Source organism: Lithobates pipiens, unplaced genomic scaffold (genome assembly GCF_037356315.1).
Source record: "Lithobates pipiens isolate NorthernLeopardFrog02 unplaced genomic scaffold, aLitPip1_a1.2 Scaffold_18, whole genome shotgun sequence".
NCBI classification, from domain to species: Eukaryota; Metazoa; Chordata; class Amphibia; order Anura; family Ranidae; genus Lithobates; species Lithobates pipiens.
This window is the reverse complement of record NW_027507758.1, coordinates 512021288-512040180: the sequence shown is the minus strand read 5'-3', so window position 1 is coordinate 512040180 and position 18893 is coordinate 512021288. Positions and strand designations below refer to the sequence as shown.

At 45.8% G+C, this 18893-nt stretch overlaps 1 protein-coding gene across 1 annotated transcript in view; it reads left to right on the top strand.

The window, feature by feature from the left end:
• Nucleotides 1-18893, top strand: part of LOC143990238 (ribonuclease H1-like) — a 54743-nt gene that overhangs the window by 23429 nt on the left and 12421 nt on the right. Inside the window, exon 5 of the mRNA XM_077490329.1 lies at nucleotides 135-219. Coding sequence (XP_077346455.1) covers nucleotides 135-219 — 85 coding nt within the window. The remainder of the gene's footprint in view (nucleotides 1-134; nucleotides 220-18893) is intronic.

Sequence of the window (18893 nt, the reverse complement as noted above, 5' to 3'; positions counted from 1 at the left end):
TAATCCTTTTTAAACTATTCAGTTTTTTGCCTCTCATGCTGCATTAGTATATATTTATATGCAGTTAAGTTTTTGGCTGCTATAGTCTAGAACTGTTAACCTAAATGTGCATTATTGGACTTCTCTCTCTCCAGGCAGCCTGCAGGGCAGTAGAGCAGGCCCAGAGTCAGAATATTACCAGACTTAATATTCGTTCAGACAGTGAGTTCACTATAAAAGGTGAGACAAATCGCATACTTGCATTAAGCTGTCATTGTAGTGACTAATGTTTTAACATGAAATGTAGAAAGCATACAAGAATGTAAGGGTCGAAACAATTTCAATAATATCTTGGAACTAAACCTAATTTGTAAGACTGCAAGCAGGCAGCTTTTATTTCAGAAGACATGTTATGTATTGGTTTTCTACAGGATAACTGATCTTGCAGATAACTGGAGCAAGCCTTGGAGGTTGTAAACCTACAGGGGAAAAAACCCCACAAGACGGGCATAATGAGGTAGTATGCATCGCATACTACGGTAGCTCATTATGAAATGCTTACCTTAAAACGATGCCCTGCAGTGCCGCTTGCACTCTGCTCCTACTGCACACCTCTTTCACCAGAATTCCAGGTTTGTGGGCTCCGAAGCTGTGACTGGAGCCGTAATGACGTCACTCCCGTGCATGGTTGTGCAGTCATGGCAAAGGTACTGAAGAAACTGCACGATTGGGGCCCTTCAGTGCGCATGTGCCGATGGCAGCAGTGACTAATCTCCTAAACTGCATCTCCTAAACTGCATCTCCTAAACTGCAAGTTAGAAGGTATTTACAGTAACTACAGGTAAGCCTTATAGGCTTACCTGTAGGTACAAGTGGTCTAACAGTTTACAACCACTTAAATTGGAGGAGGCTATAGAGTTTAAGATGCAGGGAGCAGAATACCATGTCTTTGCTAAAGCCAGCCATAGAAGGTTTGAATCTTGGCTGGTTCAGCAGTGACCGGCCCAGATTCGAACCATGTATGGGCAGGATGATTCAACAAAGTTGATAAACTTTGGTACAAGCAGCATGCTGGATTTTTTTTACAGAAGGGGCTGGCAGTTATTTTTTTTTTTATCTTGGAGTATGCTGGCGGGGGGGGGGGGGGCTGTGGAATGTAAAGGGGCTGTGCCATTTAGGCTGCTTTCACGCTTGAGTGTTTCAAAGTGGTATGATTTGCCACAATTTTATTCAGGTCACCAGTGTTATAGGCATAAAAGCACCTGTAATCTGCCCCAAAGTTTGTTTTTTTGAGCTTGGGGCATTTTTCAGGCGTTGTGCTTCAGATGACAAAACGCTCAGATGTGAACTGGTGCCATTGAAATGGCATTTTGCTTACTTGTTTTTCAGGTGTTTAAAGAGCAGAAAATGCTCAGGTGCAAATGCAGATTTAGTATTTCACTGTTTAAAAAAAATACTGTTTGCTGTGTTCAGACTGCTACATGCAGGGAGTGTCCCAGGATAATCAAGTCCTTAGACCAGTAAAGATGCGCACCTCGTATGCACTTCCCTTAAAGAGGAAGTAAACCCTGATGAGTTTACTTCCTTTCATTCTCTGCAAAGGTAAAGCATAATGGACTACTATGTAGAGGTCGACCGATATATCGGCCGATATTTGCCGTTTTTTAAATAATCGGCCGATTTTGCTGATAAAAAGCCGATTTAGAACTACAGCGTGACTTTGAAATGACTTCTGTAAGAAGTCAAGTGTAAGTTGCCTGAGTCGTCATAGCAATACTTTCCTCCACTCTGGGCAGACTGCCAAGAAAAGAACTAAATGATACAATGTTTACACTGAATGAATGAAGTCATCTCAGTGTGTAGAAGTTCTCAGTTTAACCATTTAAAGACGAAATCTTTTCTGACACTTGTTGCTTACAAGTAAAAATCCTGTATTTTCTGGCAGAAAATCACTTGGACCCCCCAAAAATTATATATATTTTTTTTAGCAGAGATCCTAGGGAATAAAATAGAGGTTGTTGCAATATTTTATGTCACACGGCATTTGCACAGAGGTCTTTCAAATGCATTTTTTTTGGGAAAAAAATACACTATTTAAAATTAAAATAAAAACAGTAAAGTTAGCCCATTTTTTTTTTTTTTCGTCCAAAAGTTTTGACTACCTGTTTTTATTTAATACATAGGTTTTTTTTTTTTTTTTTATATCTAAATCATACATACAAGTAAACTGATTGGAGGTTTGTTTTGTTTAATAAATGTAAGAAATTTTCTGTATCCCTTATGAAGACTGCTTTCACACTGGAGCGGGCAGGCGTTGATGGTAAAACGCAAGTTTTAGCGGCTCTTTACCATCATTTTAGCGGTGCTATTTGGCTGCTAGTGGGGCACATATAACCCAGCTAGTGGCCAAGGAAGAGGTTAAATGCGCCCATGAAGCACCGCTGCCAAATCGCATTGCATGCGCTTCGGCAGTGGTGCCCATTCATATCAATGGGCAGGAGTGGTGGAGGAGCGGTATACACCACTCCAAACGTGCTGCTTGCAGGACTTTTTTTTTTAAGATCCTGCCAGTGCATCGCCTCAGTGTGAAAGCACTCTGTCTTTCACACAGACTGCAGGGGAGCCATTTTGCAGGCACTTTACAGGCGCTATTTTTAGCCCAAAAGCGCCTGAAAAACGCCCCAGTGGGAAAGGTGTGTTAGATCAAGGGGGATTAAAAAAAATAAATAAAAAAGGAAAAAAATAAATAAAATAAAATCGGCCTAACATATCGGCCCAAAAAATCGGCATCATATATCGGCTATCGGCCGCCATGATTTCTAAATATCGGCATCGGCCAGAGAAAAACCCATATCGGTCGACCTCTACTACTATGCATCGCATAGTAGTCCATTATGTGTTACTTACCTGAGACAGGAGCCAGCGAAGTCACCGCTGTCCCTTAGACAGCGGTGCCTGTCTTTCGGCAAGTATCTCTCCTAAACCGTGTAGGTTTAGGAGATATTTCTTGGACCTACAGGTAAGCCTTAATCTAGGCTTACCTGAAGGTCATAGTTGGTTGTAAGGGTTTACAACCACTTTAACCCCTTGCTTACTGGGCACCTAAACCCCCCTCCTGCCCAGGCCAGCTTTTAGCGCTGTAACTCTTTGAATGACAATCGCACAACACTACACAAATCCCCCCCCACACAGCTTTCTTTTGGTATTTGATCACCTCCTGGGTATTATATATTTTTTTTTAAACCACTTTAGCCCCAGACTATTTGGCAGGCCAAAGACCAGAGCACTTTTTGCGATTCGGCACTGCTTCACTTAACTGACAATTGCGCAGCCATGTGACTTGGCTCCCAAAAAATGCGTCTGCTTTTTGTGGGGGGAAAAAAAAAAAAAAAGACGCAAAACGAAAGCCCATTTTGTAGACTCTATAACTTTTGCTCAAACCAAACGTTTATTATGGTGATCAAATACCAAAAGAATGCTTTTTGTGGGGGAAAAAAAAAAAAAATTCTTTTGGTATTTGATCACCATAATAAACGTTTGGTTTGAGCAAAAGTTATAGCGTCTACAAAATGGGCTTTCGTTTTGTGGCTTTTTTTTTTTTTTTTTACTAGTAATGGCAATGTGCGGGGTTTTTTTATATCGTAACTGCGACATGGCGGACACATCAAACTATTTGGACTCATTTTTGGGACCATTACCATTTTTACGCCAATCGGTTGTATAAAATTGCACTGATTACTGTAAAAATTACACTGGTAGTGAAGGGGTTAACCACTAGCTGGATAGGCATGGTCAAGTGTGTCCTAGGGAGTGGTTCTAACTGTTAGGGGGTGTGGCTGTGAGTGACACGTCACTGATCACATGGAACTATGATCAGTGACTGTGTCACTAGGCAGAACAGAGAGATGTTTACATTAACATCTCCCATTCTTCCTCTCCGTGAGACTATTGCGGGAATCCCCGCAAACATCGAGTCCATGGGTCCCACTTTAATACTCGGAGCTTGCGGCAGGAGCATGCACCACATGGTGGCAAATTCAAAGGGACAAACGCATACACCCATTAGCCCAGCCATGCCATTCTGATGACTTATATGTACATGTGGCGGTCGACAAGTGGTTAAAGATCAAATCAAATACAAGGCAGTTTGTTTTGTACACAGATAATTGTTCTCAATTGATGACCGCTGATTAGGGGTGCATTCGTGGGCATTGATAGGTGGCACTGTGGGCACATGAGGCGGCTTCACCTCTCCCTGCTCCGTTCAACAGGAGCCGGTGATCACAGGAGGTGCGGCCAGCTTGCAAAGGAAAGGAAAGCAGATCTACCCTGTAGCGTTATTTGACTATAGCGTGAAGTTAAAGTGGAAGTCCAGTCAAATTATTTTTTCTTATATTCACTGACTGACACAGCTCCTCTCTTAGCCATTGGGTTGTTACGCCACCTTTAGGAGAAGACTAGGCATCACATGTTATGAAAAACACAACTTGTAGTTCCACCCAAGGGGCGGTCCCTTGGATAACAACCCCCCAGCCTGCCATGCAGCCCTCAGTTTTATTTTGCCTAGTGCAGGAGGACCTAGGAGCCCTGCGGCCCCATTGGTCTGTGTGTTTTTCTGCAGAAGCTTTGCTTTTTGCGTAAGATGAAAGATCCTGTGATCTGCTATAAACAGCCGGCTGGGTGACAGGCTGGATACCCTTATCCTTGTAGTCTCCCCAACCTGGCCAGCTAGTGTGTGCAGGTCAGAGCTACGCGCTGGGCTGGCCACGCTGTACCTCAGCTCCAGAGGTGGTCGGTGAGCTTTAATGCTCCGGGGCACACATGACCGGGCTACTGATGTCTGTGTCAGTGTGCAGTGGCCAGCAGCCACCCTGTACTGATTGGAGAGTGGGTTTGTGGAATGTCTCCCAGCTCTGCAGGACTGGCAATTACAGCTCTCCCTGCCTCGGTGGGACGGAGCAGCCGGGAATTCCCTGGGAGGTCGATTTGGGGGTACCTCACCTCCCTCTTTCCCTGTCCCTATCTCCCCTCCCCCCCTTCCTATGGGGGATGCTGCATGTGGCTGCTGACTTTTTGCACAAGATGATCCTGTGATCTGCTATCAACAGTCGGCTGGGTGACAGGCTGGGTACTCTTATCCTTGTAGTATCATCAGTCCAGCCATCGAGCCTAGGCCAGCCGCAATGAAACCTCAGCTCCAGAGGTGGTCGGTGAGCTTTTAAGCTCCGTGGCATACATGTCAGTGGGCTTCTAATGTCTGCGTCACAGTATGCCGGGCCAGCAGCCACCCTGTACTGATCAGTGAGTGCGTCTGTGATGGAATGTCTCCCAGCTCTTCAGGACTGCTAAGTACAGCTCTCCCTGCCTCAGTGGGGCAGGCTAAGCAGCTGGGCATTCCCCAGGAGGGTCTATTCAGGGCTCCCTCACCTTCATCTCCTCTCTACTTTGATTAATACAAGGAAACAAACTTCCAGAACTATACATTAGTCTGGAAGGCTTGTGTTTTCCTGGTGTGACGCCAAGGGTTGACATCCTTGGAGATATAGCAGAGGCAGAATTCTTGCCTTTCTACAATTAGGTGTAGAGATGAAGTTGGCCTTGTACTATTAAGGGCCAAGTCTTAGCCTTATTGCTTTAATTTCAAAAACTGCATTTAGTCCGGGGTTTTAAACAAGGGGTGATGTGGATCTGCCAGTTAAATCACCTTTAAGGCCTTGGGACTTGATTTTGGTTTTGTCAGTGTTACAAAAACAGCCATTTGAATCAATACAGTTTGACAAGGAAGCTGGTATTTTTGGTTATATCCTCGGCAAAGTTTTTTCGGAATTGGCTGCTCTCTTGTAAAGAGCCATATTTGATTCATGAGAACAGAGTGGTGTGCCCTTGTCCAGGCTTTTGCCAAAAGTGGTTTCAGGTTTTCACCTGAACCAAGATATAGTCCTGCCATTGTTTTTCCCAAAACCATGTTCCAGGGAGGAAGTCACTACATTGTCATGATTTGGTGAGAATCTAAAGACAACTGCTCAGATTCTTAAGACTGATGTCTTGTGTATTCTGCCAGAATGTCCTAAGGGACAGGCAGCGTCAAAATCCACTGTCACTAAGTTATAATTAAAACTTAAGGGGTAAGATCCCCCTTTTCAAGTTAAGGCATGCTTCTTGGGCAGTGCATCACCAGGCCTCCATGGCTCAGATCTGTAAGGCTGCAACTTGGTCTTCAGTGCATACATTCACAAAAATTTATCAGGTGGATGTAAGGAGTTATGAGGCTATCACCTTTTTAGTGTAGTGTGCTGCAGGCAGCAGTATAAGTCCTTGAGTCTGGCGGTACCCTGTGGGTTGTCTCTCCCTCCTCTCAAGTAGCATTGCTATGGGATGTCCCATTAAGTAATTAATGCCCTGTGCCCCATGATGTACAGTAAAGAAAATGGGATTTTTATTACAGCTTACCTGTAAAATCCTTAGAGTACATCATGAAGGTGATTGTGACCGCTGGGCACTCTCATAGGCTCGAGGGCGAGCAGCAGGCGCAAGACCCTAATATGCGAAGCGACATTACAACGCTTCACCCCCGCCATGCTATTCTGTTGCAGTACAACTGTGGCGGCTGGTCGGCAAGTGGTTAAGGGCCCCTGTCGCGCCACTGTAATCTCTTCAGACAAGTTTTGCTAAGAAAAATGGGATTCAGTTGTTGGTTAACATCCATCTTCTGTTTTATTTCTGTCCTATTTACTTCCATTTTTAAAACTGAACAAAAATGATTTTCCGTTTAAGAAAAACATACCGGAGCTCACCTCCCTCTCTTCTCCAATGTCCCATTCCCCCCGTGGGGGATGCTGCGTGTCTGTTCGGGGGGGGGGGGGGGCGCGCCTCTCTCCTGGGGGGGGCCTGCGATGGTTGCCGGTGTCTTGTGATGTGTTTATTTCCCTGGAGGCCGTCTGATCTCTGCAGCGCTGATCGCCGCCGTTTTCAGTTACTGTCATGTTTTTTTCAGTGGCTATCTTGGGTATGCGCAAGGGACAGCATTCTCTCCTGTTTCTCGGTGGCCATTTTCCCTGTGGTTTTGTCCTTTATACTGGACACCTGGCGGCCATTTTCTCTAAGCCTTAGCATGTTTTTCAGCGTTCTCTAGAGACAGCATGTGTCCCTGTAGTCCGGCGGCCATTTTCCCAGCGCTTTATGGCCTTATGCTGGACGCTTGGCAGCCATTTTCTTGGACCCTGAGCACATTTCAGAGCAGTTTCAGCACCATAAGCAGCAGCTTTGAATGACAGAGCGAATTCATCTGCACCTGGGAGCTATCGGAACATGGGCACTACTTGCTGGACAGTGCAGAACCTGTCAGGGTGGCGAGTCCTGTGGGAAAGAGCCCCTCAGCCAGCAGCAGTAAGGAGTAGGGCTGCAACTAACGATTATTTTCATAATCGATTAGTTGGCCGATTTATTGTTTTGATTGGTTAATAACCTTACAAAAAAAGTGGGTCAAATTGACGTTCATTTTCAACCACAGTGATGGGAAAATTTATAAATAGAAAACTTCTCAGTCAAAGGAATTTTTTTTAGACAGTGTGGTTTTCGTTCAGAAATTACATTCATTTTAAAAAGTCAAAATTTCAAACAATTCTTTCATTCAGCAAATGTACAAAGATTTTTAGTCTGAATATTCTCATCTGAAAATTCATCTGTGTGACCAGCATAGGGCTTGGTATGCAGTTTGCCTTTGATCTGTTTCTGCAGTGCCTTTTCCTGTGAGTCTTTTTTTTTTTTTTTTTCAGATTAAAAAAACAAATTGCTGCAAAAACACATTACATGATTTTCTGCAACTTCTCCATTGAAGTATATTGAACCAATAAAGCACCATTTTGCGTTAAAAGTCCCTGACCCTTTCAGATGTGAACGTGCCCCATAGGAAACCATGTAAATGAACTGTAGTGTATTTCTGCAAAAAGCACCAAAAAACACATAGATGTGAACCAGGTCTAAGACGTTTACTAACAATGGGGTTAAAAAAAAAAAAATTAGCCCTTTATAGTAGAAAAAGCAGATCACTACTGTAAGGGTTAATTTTTTTACTGTAGAACAGTGAAAGTAATATTTACAGTAGCGATTATTTGCTCTTGTATTATAAAGGGCTCATTTTTAGTTGTTTTAACCCATTATGTTACTGCCCAATTAATCGACAACTAATCGATTATGAAATTAATCGATTAGTTGTTTCAGCCCTAGTAAGGAGGGTGGGACCATCACGGTCCTTAGTCTCCAACAGGTGGCAGACAGGGTAGGGTCAGCATGGCTTCAGAAACTAGTGTTTCTTACCCAAACATCCAGGCAATTGCAACTGGTTCGCTTGCAGAATGCGCAGTGCCCCTGGACGCTTGGTCTGCAGTCCTCAATTTGTTCGTTGCCAAGATGGAGGCGGTGTGGGCGCAAGGTGCTATAAAGCGGCCCCTGCCCCCTGCCCATAGGGGGAGAGCTCTGACAGACTCAAAACATGTAGTTTCAGACCACGCTGACAGGATGAGTCCGGGTCCGTGCGCGATAAAGCACTTGTTAGAGCACTTATCACAGCTGTGCATGATACCCTGAAAATTCAGGAGCCAGCAGATCCCTCTGCTGATGTACCAGTCCCTTTTGGGTCCCGCAAACCAGCACGTTCACCAAAGGTGTTCTCGTATCTGACTTATTTTGGCAAGTTCATTTACAAGGAATGGGGTCGCCCGCAACTGACCTTTTCGGTCCCCAAATATCTGGTGGTGTTACCCTTTTGAGGAAAGCCTTAAGTGGTCGGCTCCTCCGGTCGTGGACCCCCCCAAAGTATCCAGGTTAAACAAAGTAACCACAATCCCGGTAGAGGGGATTCCAGCATTTAAGGATCCCACGAACAGTAAAGCTGAGGCAGTGGCGCGTTCCTTGTTTACGGTTGTGGGCTCAACCATGCGACCAGTACTGGCATCCGCACTTGTGCCACAGACACTGAGTGGGCAAAACTGTTGCACTGCGAATTGTGAGAACAGGCTTCTCCTGTCTGCGTGGAACTAGCAGACCAACTAGTGCAGACCTTAAGTACGTTTGTGACACGGCCCTGGATACCCTCCCTCTGTTATCCAGGGCTTCAGTATCAGCAGTGGTGCTGAGGCACCTGATTTGGTTAAAATGCTGGTCGGCTGACCAGGTATCCAAGAAAGCCCTGACGGTTCTAGCCTTCCTTGGTGACCGGCTCTTTGGATGACTTTAAAAATGCCACAGGTGGTAAGAGTACACTATTCCCACAGTCCATGAAGGCTAAGGAGCCATGCCGTAGGCAAGGGGTCTCATTTTCTGCTCAGACAGCTTTTGTCCGCTCTGAGCTTCGGGCAAACGTCCCCAGCCCGACAGGGTGATTTCTGAAGGACAAAAGGGTGCCTGGAACCACAAGCCTGTGAGCAAAAGTGCTACTTCATGAAGGTTTGCCCCTGCCCGCAACTTGGGTGGGTGCTCGCCTTCAGGAGTTTGCCGGTCGTCTGTTCACACTTTTACAAAATTCTATAAGGTAGATGTCAGTACATCGGCTGATGCCTGTTTTGGCCGCAAAGTTTTTTGCAGGTGGCTGTATAATTGCAATTGCACATACAATTTTTTTTCCTGTATTTTTGGGTAAAAACGCAGTACCTTTGAGTTAAAGCACTGTTGCATTTGTTGCCACAGTTGTACGGTTCGAGGGTAGTGCTTCTCTGAGGAGCACCCGGTGTGTTTTTTTTTTTAATTTTTTTTTTTTTTTTGTGTGGGTAAAGATTGTACTAGCTCCCACATGCCATGGTGGATGGTTTTATGCTGTTTTCCCACCCCTCGTTTTGGCACTGCTTGGGGAAGTCCCAATGGTCTAAAGAGAGAAGCGGTGTCAGTCAATGAATAATAGATAATAGGATTTTTTGTACTCACTGTAAAATCCTTTTCTCTGTAATTAACCGACTGACACAGCACCCGCCCCTCATATTTTTTTCTTTACGTCATACTGCTTGTTGACATACTGAGGCTGCAGTAGCATGCTGAGGGATTGTTACCTAAGGGACCGCCCCTTGGGTGGAACTAGAAAGTTCTAGTTTTATTATCACATGTTAACATGTAATGCCTAGTCCTCTCCTGAAGATGGCATAACCCAATGGTCTAAAGAGAAGCTGTCAGTCGGTGAATTAGAGAACGGGATTTTACATTAAGTACAAAAAATCCTATTTTTTTTTTTTTCTTCTAATGCTGTAGCCGAAAGCCTGCTTCTAATCTCCCCACCAACATTCAGCTTCTACAGGAGGATAACACACGGGATCAGTTTTAGTAAATGCTGCCCCTCCTGCCCAGCTTTCCCACCCTTCTGTTGCCTGGGTCCCCCATCCCTCGCAGCACTACTGGCTTTTCTCCCTCCCTCTCCCACTGGCTCCTCCAGGGATAGTTTCAGGACAAGTGGTGAAGGGGCTGGTAAGTGTTGTTCACTGGCCTCCCTTAGTTCATTTAAAGATTGCTAGCTTTCACTGTTAACTGAAGCATAGTAAGTGTTTACTGTGTTTCAGTTTGTGAATGAACAGGAAGCTCTTCCTGTTCACTGTGCAGTTGAGGCTGCAGAGATAGCTTGAGGACTGTCCTCAATATTTTTCTAAGTGAGACATCGGGGTCTGTTTTAGACCTCTGAAATTTCACCAAAGCCCTCCCAGCAGGGCAGCTAAAAAAAAAATTGTAAAACATGAAAAAATGACAATGTCCTCTGCCCTTACAGTTTTGCAGTGACATTTGTATTGCATTTTTACTTGATATTTAGTTAGCCCTTGCTAGTAAAATTCTTATCCTTGCTATACAGAATGTCAATTTGCAGTCCATGTTGGTCAACTTGTATATAGCATTAACCTGTTAAAGTTAATTTGCTGAACAGGGGAGTAGTCTGAATGTATTTGTCATGTAACGTTCAACTTTCTGATTGCGTTTCAAAATCTGCAGGTTTTTCTTTTCAATGTAGTTGCTCATGGTTATAAACATATGAAATATGAACAAAGCAATATCTGTCTATAGTGTGTACTTGTTTTAATTAAGAGCATCAAGTGTTCCTGAGACCAAGAGAAATGGTGACGGGAGAAACATCCAGCAGATTAACAGCCTCAGCTCTGCTCCTGTGTGCTGTGTGGAGGGGGGTGTATCTCTTCCAATCATCTCTCTGAGCTTTGCAGTGTGCAATTTCTGCTCTCCACACCCTCAAAGCTTTTTATAAATATAACTATTATAAATTACTATACAGGATTTATATATCACCACCAGTTTATGCAGTGCTTTACTACTTGAGTGTATACAGTACAAATTCAAGACGCCTTAATACAGAAGGAATCAGAGGGCTGTGCTTGTTAGAGCTTACAATCTAAAAGGGAGGGATTCTGCACTTTGAACAGATTTGGAGAAGACTGCAGGTAGAAAGGTAAAACTTTTATGTAGGATTGGCTCATCTGTATTACCTGAGGGCAGTACTTCACTGGGTATATAAGGATTTACAACCACTGGCAATGTTCATTGAGGATATTAATTAGGGCTGAAACGAATTGGTCAACAACTTATTTATTATGAAATCGCAATTTCTCCTTCGTTCATTGACAGACACAGCTACATTAAATCTTCGCCATAGGGTTATCATGCCACCTTCAGATGAGGACTAGGCAGACTATGTATTACATGTGAAAACAGCAGAATTGCAGAGTTCTGCCCAGGGGGTGGTCCCTCAGCCTGCCTCCTTTTTATTTTTTCAGCCTATTGAAGTAATGTAAGCGCATCCTCAGATGCTTGCTTTGGCCGCAAAATTTTGCAGTTTTACAATTTACACGCCTTTCTTGTAAGAGTTAAATTTTGGTTGTAAATCCAGTTTTGATGCATACGTTGGTTGCAAGTTCTGATTCGGTCGTCTCAGATTGCCACTCCTCCATTGCCTCTGGCTGTGAGTGAAGTTGTTTGCTGTTTCTACCCCTCGTTTTTACACTGCTTGGGGACGTCCCTACGGTCAAGATTTAATGGAGCTGTGTCTGTCAATGAATGAAAGAAAATAGGATTTCCCAAGTTCGTCTTTCAGGACAGCCACCTTAGAGAGACACTGGCTCCTCCCCTCTTAGGAAACACCACCTTCAATTTCACAATTTAAGCCTCCTCCTCCCTCCGTCCCTCAGTTATGGTGTTTCCTCCGGTGGGGAGACACCGCTAAGGAACCTTAACTAAATCAGTTGGCGAGACTGAGGCTACGTATCTGGAGTGGAGCTCTGACTCCGCTCGGCAGTCCGATCATCTATCGGACCACTTCGGCAATCCGGTCGGCCGGGGAGCTGGATTTTCATACTGACCGTTTTACATGCACTCTAAACTTCGCTTGGGGAAAGCAGGAAGTTTGGGAGGTTCATCCGTTCGTTCGCCCAGTCCGGTGTTACAACAGGATCGGCAGTCTGGTCGGCTGAGGAGCTGGATTTTCGTACTGACCATCTTACACGCACTCTAAACTTCGCTTGGGGAAAGCAGGAAGTTTGGGGAGGTCCATCCTTTTGTTTCGCCCAGTGGGGCGCTGCAACAGGACGTCCTAGGTCCCCCCTGTGTTTGCAGTCGGCTTGGAGCTGGAGGCCGGACCAGATGACGGGCGACATCAGTTCTGGTGGGGGCGGACATCTTCGTTGGACCCGCGTCTTCCGGTTCCGGACGCGGTCGTAAAGGGGGACCAAGCGTTCGGCTGGTGCAGCCTCTTTCTAAGTTGTACAGGCAGCTGTTGGAGGCACGTTCGTACCACTCTTCCTCAACAGAATGTCCGAAGCAGAGGCTTCAAGAGCTCCTGGAGTTAACAGCACCAGCCACTTAAAGGTAAGGAGAACCCTGGGGAGGTGTTCCCTTACTTTATAACCAGTAGCTCCACTGGTGTTTTTTTCCCCCTAGGTGGTCGGGGGGAAGGGCAGTGCGTCTGGGATCCAGGTGGTGATTGATCCTGGGGGGAGGGGGCACTCCCAGTGGTCCTCTAAGTAGCGCTGGTGTTTCTTTTCTTTTTAAATTTTGTGCTTCTTTTATTTCTGTGTCTCAGACACGAGTAAGTCCCCCTTGGTTCTAGGAGGGAGTGTCCTTCATGTAGAGCCTCTTTGGGGAATTCCTGGTTCAAGGCACTTTGTAAGGAGTGTATTGAAGGGTTGGTTAGGGAGCAGGCAGCAGAACAGGGTGCAGATCTGGCGGCTTCTGTGAAGGTTCCCTCAGCCCCAGAGCACTCTTTCACCAGCGCAGCAGTGTTCCACCTAGCCCAGTGGATGTTCCTCCCGCAGGATGGGGAGAATCCAGAGGGTTCCAGAGAGGAAGTTGACAGTGCCGTCTCAGACTCCCAAGGGGAATCTGATGGTGAGGGCTTGGATGGGGAACCCAAAAGAACCTCATGGTATAAACTTCCCCTGGATGAAGTGGATAAGCTCTTGGGAGTTATTCATACCACTTTAGGCATACAAGAGAAAAAGAAGGCATTGTCACTCCACGATCAGATGTACTAGGGCCTGGGGGAAGCGGGTGTTCCCGGTTCATGACGTCTTGATCGATGCCATCAGGAATGGCAGGATCCCGAAAGGAAACCCTTTCTTTTCTGGTGCATTAAAACAAAGGTTTCCTTGGGCGGAAGAGGAGGCTCTTGTCTGGAATAAAATCTCCCAGGTTAGATGCTGCCTTTTCTCAGATGTCCAGGCACACTGATCTGTCCTTGGGGACATGGGGGGGGTACTTTCAGACCCTATGGTTTGAAGGATGGATTCTCTTCTGAATGCCTGGGATTTATCATAAGAAAATCTTTAGCCTGTCATAACAGCCACAGTGGTGGCTCGTAATATGAAGTATTGGCTTACCCAGATTAATGCGTGAAGCAATGACGGCAGAGGAGACTTTTTCTATCCCTTTCCCATGCTGCTTAAGGAGTTGGCATACACTGCGGATGCTTTGGCTCAATCCATGCGAATGTATGCAAGGTCCTCGGCTCTGACCAACTCAGCCTGGAGGGCCTTAAGGCTGAAGACATGGCAGGGGGACAATGCGTCCAAAGCTCTGGAATCCTTTTTACAGGAGACCTGCTGTTTGGGCCAGGTATTGAAGCAGTGCTAGATCGCACGACTGATAAGGAAAAGGCCTTTCCCGTTAAAAAGAAATATGAGGAGCAGTCAAAAAGGGGCCTTCCTCCCACAGTGGGAGATGATCACCTCCAATCAGTTTGTATTGGGGATCATCGTTAGAGGTTACCGTTTGGAGTTTTCAGAGCTCCCCCCTTTTGAGTCTCCTTGTCACCAAGCTGCCAAAATGTGCCCTTCTTTCCTCTTCAGGAAGTGGTAGTACGGGTCCCAGCAGGATAAACAGGCAAGGCTTCTATTCTAACATTTTTGTGATTCACAAGCCTTCGGGAAAGTTCAGGCTCATCCTGAAGCTTCTGTGTGTCTTAGTCACCTACAGAAGGTTTCGGGTGGTTTTAGCTACTTGGTGAGGGCACCTCTTCCACCAAACTGTTTCAGGGCATCGATAGTTTTAAGGATGCATACCTGCATATTCCCAGCGCAGAGAGCCACCAGCGTTTCCTCAGGGTGGCAGTGATGACCTCTGTAGGGGTGCTACACCTTCAGTTCAAAGCACTTCCGTTTGGGCTATCCCCCCCCCCCCCCCCGTATCTTCACCAAAGTGATGGTAGAAGTTCTGGCATTCCCGCGTCTCAGGGAAGTCTCGGTGATCATGTATCCTGACGATCTTCTCCTGTTTGCCCCTTCTCCGACGCAGTTGATTCGGGATCCACAGGTAACAAAAGACCTGTTAGTGAGCCTGGGTTGGCCTCTGAACCTAAAGAAACCCAACTTAATTCCTTCCCAAGGGGTCACTTTCCTGGGGTAGGTGTTGGACTCAACAGAACAAAAGGTCTTCCCTCCTTGGAGAAAATCTAGAAGGTAGACAAAGCACTGTTGTTTCTCCAGGGCAACCGTCAGAACTCAATGAGGAAGGTCAGGTTGGGCTTACTGACATCCACGCTCCCAGTAGTTCAGTGGGCGGGGTTACATTACCTTCCTCTGCAAACTCTTCATTTTGAAGGTTTGGGACCACAGCCAGGGGTCTTGGGACTCGTTGGTTTCAGGTTCCAACTCGGGTAAAGAGTTCCCTTTGGTGGGAAAGGGAGCAAGTTTATCACAAGGCTTAGACTGGATTTTGCCAATATCCAGGGTGGTTACAACCAATGCGAACGGCTCAGGTTGGGGTGCACACCTAGACTCCCGTTTGGTACAGGGTACCTGGGAGAGGAAGGAGTCAAAGAGATCCTCGAATTGGAGGGAGCTGAGAGCAGTAGATCTGGTTCTCAGGACCTTTTCAGAGTTCTCCGGGGACATCATGTAAGAGTCAGGTCAGACAATTCCTTGGCAGTGGCCTACGTCAACAAGACGGGGGCTCCTGGAGCGGATCCTTATGGGCCCTAGCGAAAGCCATCCTCAGATGGGCCGAAGTTGAATTCCTGTCCTTTCCAGTGATCCATTTGAGAGGAGAGCAAATTCAGGTATTGGATTTCCTCAGCAGGAGAACACTGAGAAGGCAACCAGGTTCTCAAGCAGGAAGTTTTCGAAATGATCACCCAAAGATTCCTTCGATTGACCTATTTTGCCTCAAGGGAAAACGCGAAAGAAGCCATCTTCTGTTCCATAAACAGGGGAGATGGGACGTTGGGGGTGGATGCACTAGCACAGAGTTGGGGATTCTCTAGGTGCTATGCTTTCCCCCTCCCGTTCTGATTCCTGCAGGGTTAAGGAAGTTTCAGGTGGAGATTACTACCCTTATTCTAATCGCACCTCATTGGCACAGGAGGCCGTGGTTCTCCATTCTGAAGGGCCTGTCTGTGGAACCCCCCTGGATTTTCCCAGTCTAGGAGTGTCTCCTTTCCCAGGGTCCAATCTGCTGTCCCCAGGTGGAACCTTGCAGCTTGGCTACTGAGGAGGAATTGCCGAAGGGCAAAGGGGTCTCAGATCATTTAGTAGCCACTCTCCTGAATTGCAGGTAAATGGAAACTCAGACCATTTTCTTGAAGGTATGGAGGCGGTTCAATAGCTGGTGCTCAGAGAACTCCTTCAATGTGCACAGCTCGGTAGCCATTCTAGAGTTCCTGCAGTCAGGGGCAGATAAAGGTTTTGCCCCTGAAACATTGAAGAGTCAGGTATCCGCTTTAAAGCGGGAGTCCACCGGGACTCCGCGTTTTTTTTTTTTTTTTTAAAGCCAGCAGCTACAAATACTGCAGCTGCTGACTTTTAAAATAGTGACACTTACCTGTCCAGCGCGCCCGCGATGTCGGCACCCGAAGCCGATCTCTCGATCGTCTCTCGGGTGCTGCCGCCGCCATCTTGGGTATAGGAATCAGGAAATTGAGCCTTTCGGCTTCATTTCCCGGTTCCCTACTGCGCATGCGTGAATCGCGCTGCGCAATAAGGACGGTCCCCGCTGCCTCTGGGATCTGTGTGTTTCCCAGCAGGCAGCGGGGCACTTGCGGAAAGGGGCGTAATATACGCCCCTTTCCGCAGAGAGCTATCCCGGAAGTGGGTGCAGAATACCTGTACTGTACAGGTATCTGCACCCCCCTCCCCCCTGAAAGGTGCCAATTGTGGCGCCGGAGGGGGGGAGGGTTCCCTTGAGCGGAGGTCCACTTTAGGGTGGACCTCCGCTTTAAGCGTATTTCTGGAAAGGCATCTAATATCAGACCCTTGGATAGTAAGGTTCTTTAGAGCCTTAAGTAGGCAAAGACCAAGCCTTTGGTCGCCCCCTTCCCAGTCGGGATCTTTCATTCGTTTTACAGGTTCTCACAAGAGAACCTTTTGAGCCATTGGAATCTTGCTCGTTAAGTTTGATCACTCAAACAGTTTTTTGTGGCGATCACTACGGCAAGGAGAGTGAGTGAACTCAAAGCCCTTTCTGTTAGGGCACCCCTTTTCCGGACCATTCAGTTTTTAAGACGGATCCGGCCTTTTTACCTAAGGTAGCCTCTAGTCTTCAGAGTCCAGGAGATTTTGCTACCTACTTTTTGTTCAAATCCAGTGAGAGAACAGGAACACATCTTTCATAAATTGGATGTTAGAAGATGTGTCCTTTATTTATTTAGATTGCACAAGTCGGTTCAGGAAGTCTGATTCACTTTTTGTGTTATTTTCAGGGGCTAGGAAGGGTTCCAAAGCCTTTAGACGTATGATAGCCAGATGGTTAAGGTCAGCCATTGGGCAGGCTTACGTGGTAGGGGTGTTGGAGGCCCCAGTTGGAATTGGAGCACACTCAACCAGGGCAGTGGCAACTTCTCAAGCAAAGTGGGCTGGTGCGTCTCCTGAACAGATCTGTAGAGCTGCAACGTGGTCCAGTTTTTCTACGTTCGTGAAGCACTATAGATTGGATCTTCTGTCAGCCAAAGACCAAGCCTTTGGTCGTAAAGTGCTGCAAGCAGTGGTCCCACCCTAAGACAAGGTACTCACTTATCCTCTCTAAGGTGGCTGTCCTGAAAGACGAACTTGGGGAAAAATGGAGTTACGTACCGGTAACATCCTTTTCCGGGAGTCTTTCAGGACAGTACCGGTTCCCACCCAGGTTTTTGGAGATCTTCGGGAACTCATCACATGAGACCGTCAGGTAAGATTAAAAGTTTGGTTGTTTGACTTGTTCTTGTGTCTCCCCAGTTGGCCGGAGGTACTCTGGAAGAACTGAGGGACGGAGGGAGGAGGCTTAAATTGTGAAATTTAAGGCGGTGTTTCCTAAGAGGGGAGGAGCCATTGTCTCTAAGGTGGCTGTCCTGAAAGACTCCCGGAAAAGGATGTTACCGGTACGTAACTCCATTTTTTTTGTACTCGTCAAAATCCTTTTCTCTGAAGTTCATTGACACAGCACCCACCCCTCCTTCTTTTTTAACTACTTGACGTACTGAGCTGAAAGGTTATAGCCAGAGGGACCGCCCCCTGGGTGAAACTGCAATTCTGCTGTTTTCACGTGTAATGCATTTTCTGCCTAGTTCTCTCCTGAATGTGGCGTGATAACCCTACGGTTAAGATTTAATGGAGCTGTGGCCATCAATGAACCGCAGAGAAGGATTTTACAGGGCCATACAAAAATCCTATTTTTAATAACCAATAATCGACCAGTAACATAATGGGGGTTAAACTAAAGAGTGATTTTATAGTACAAAGAGAAAATCGCTCCTGTAAATATTACTTTCACAGTTCTACAGTGAAATGAACCCCTTACAGTAGTCTATTTTTATACTACAAAGGGCTAATTTTAGTTTTAAACTCTTTGTTACTAAACTACTTTGACCTGGTTCACTGCTAGGTGTTTTTTGTTGCTTTCTGCAGATGCACACTACAGTTCATTTACATGGTTTCTTATGAGGAAATGTTCACATCTATGATTTTTCAGCCGCTGTATATTTGGAAAGGGTCTAGCTTTTTTAACGCAAAACTGTTTTTTTTTTATTTATTTTTTTTCCAATATACTTCAATGGAGAATCTGCAGAAAAGCATGTAATGCGTTTTTGTAGTAAATTGTTTTTTTTAATCTGCCAAACACGGCAGAAATGGATCAAAAGCAAACTGCATAGGTGTGTACCAAGCCTTATGCTGGCCACATGGATCAATTTTCAGACGAGAATATTTAGACAAATCTTTGTACGTTCGCTGAATGAAAATGTTTAACATTTATTTTTAAAATGAATGTCGTGTGTGTGTGTGTGTGTGTGTGTGTGTGTGTGTGTGTGTATATGTATATATAATTTTTTTTTTTAAGTTTATTTCACAATTTATATAGCGCCAACAGTTTACGCAGCGCTTTACAATGTATAGGGGGACAACACAATTACAGTACAATACAAAAGGTACAGGAGGGCCCTGCTCGTATCGCTTACATTCTAAAGGGAGGGGGTG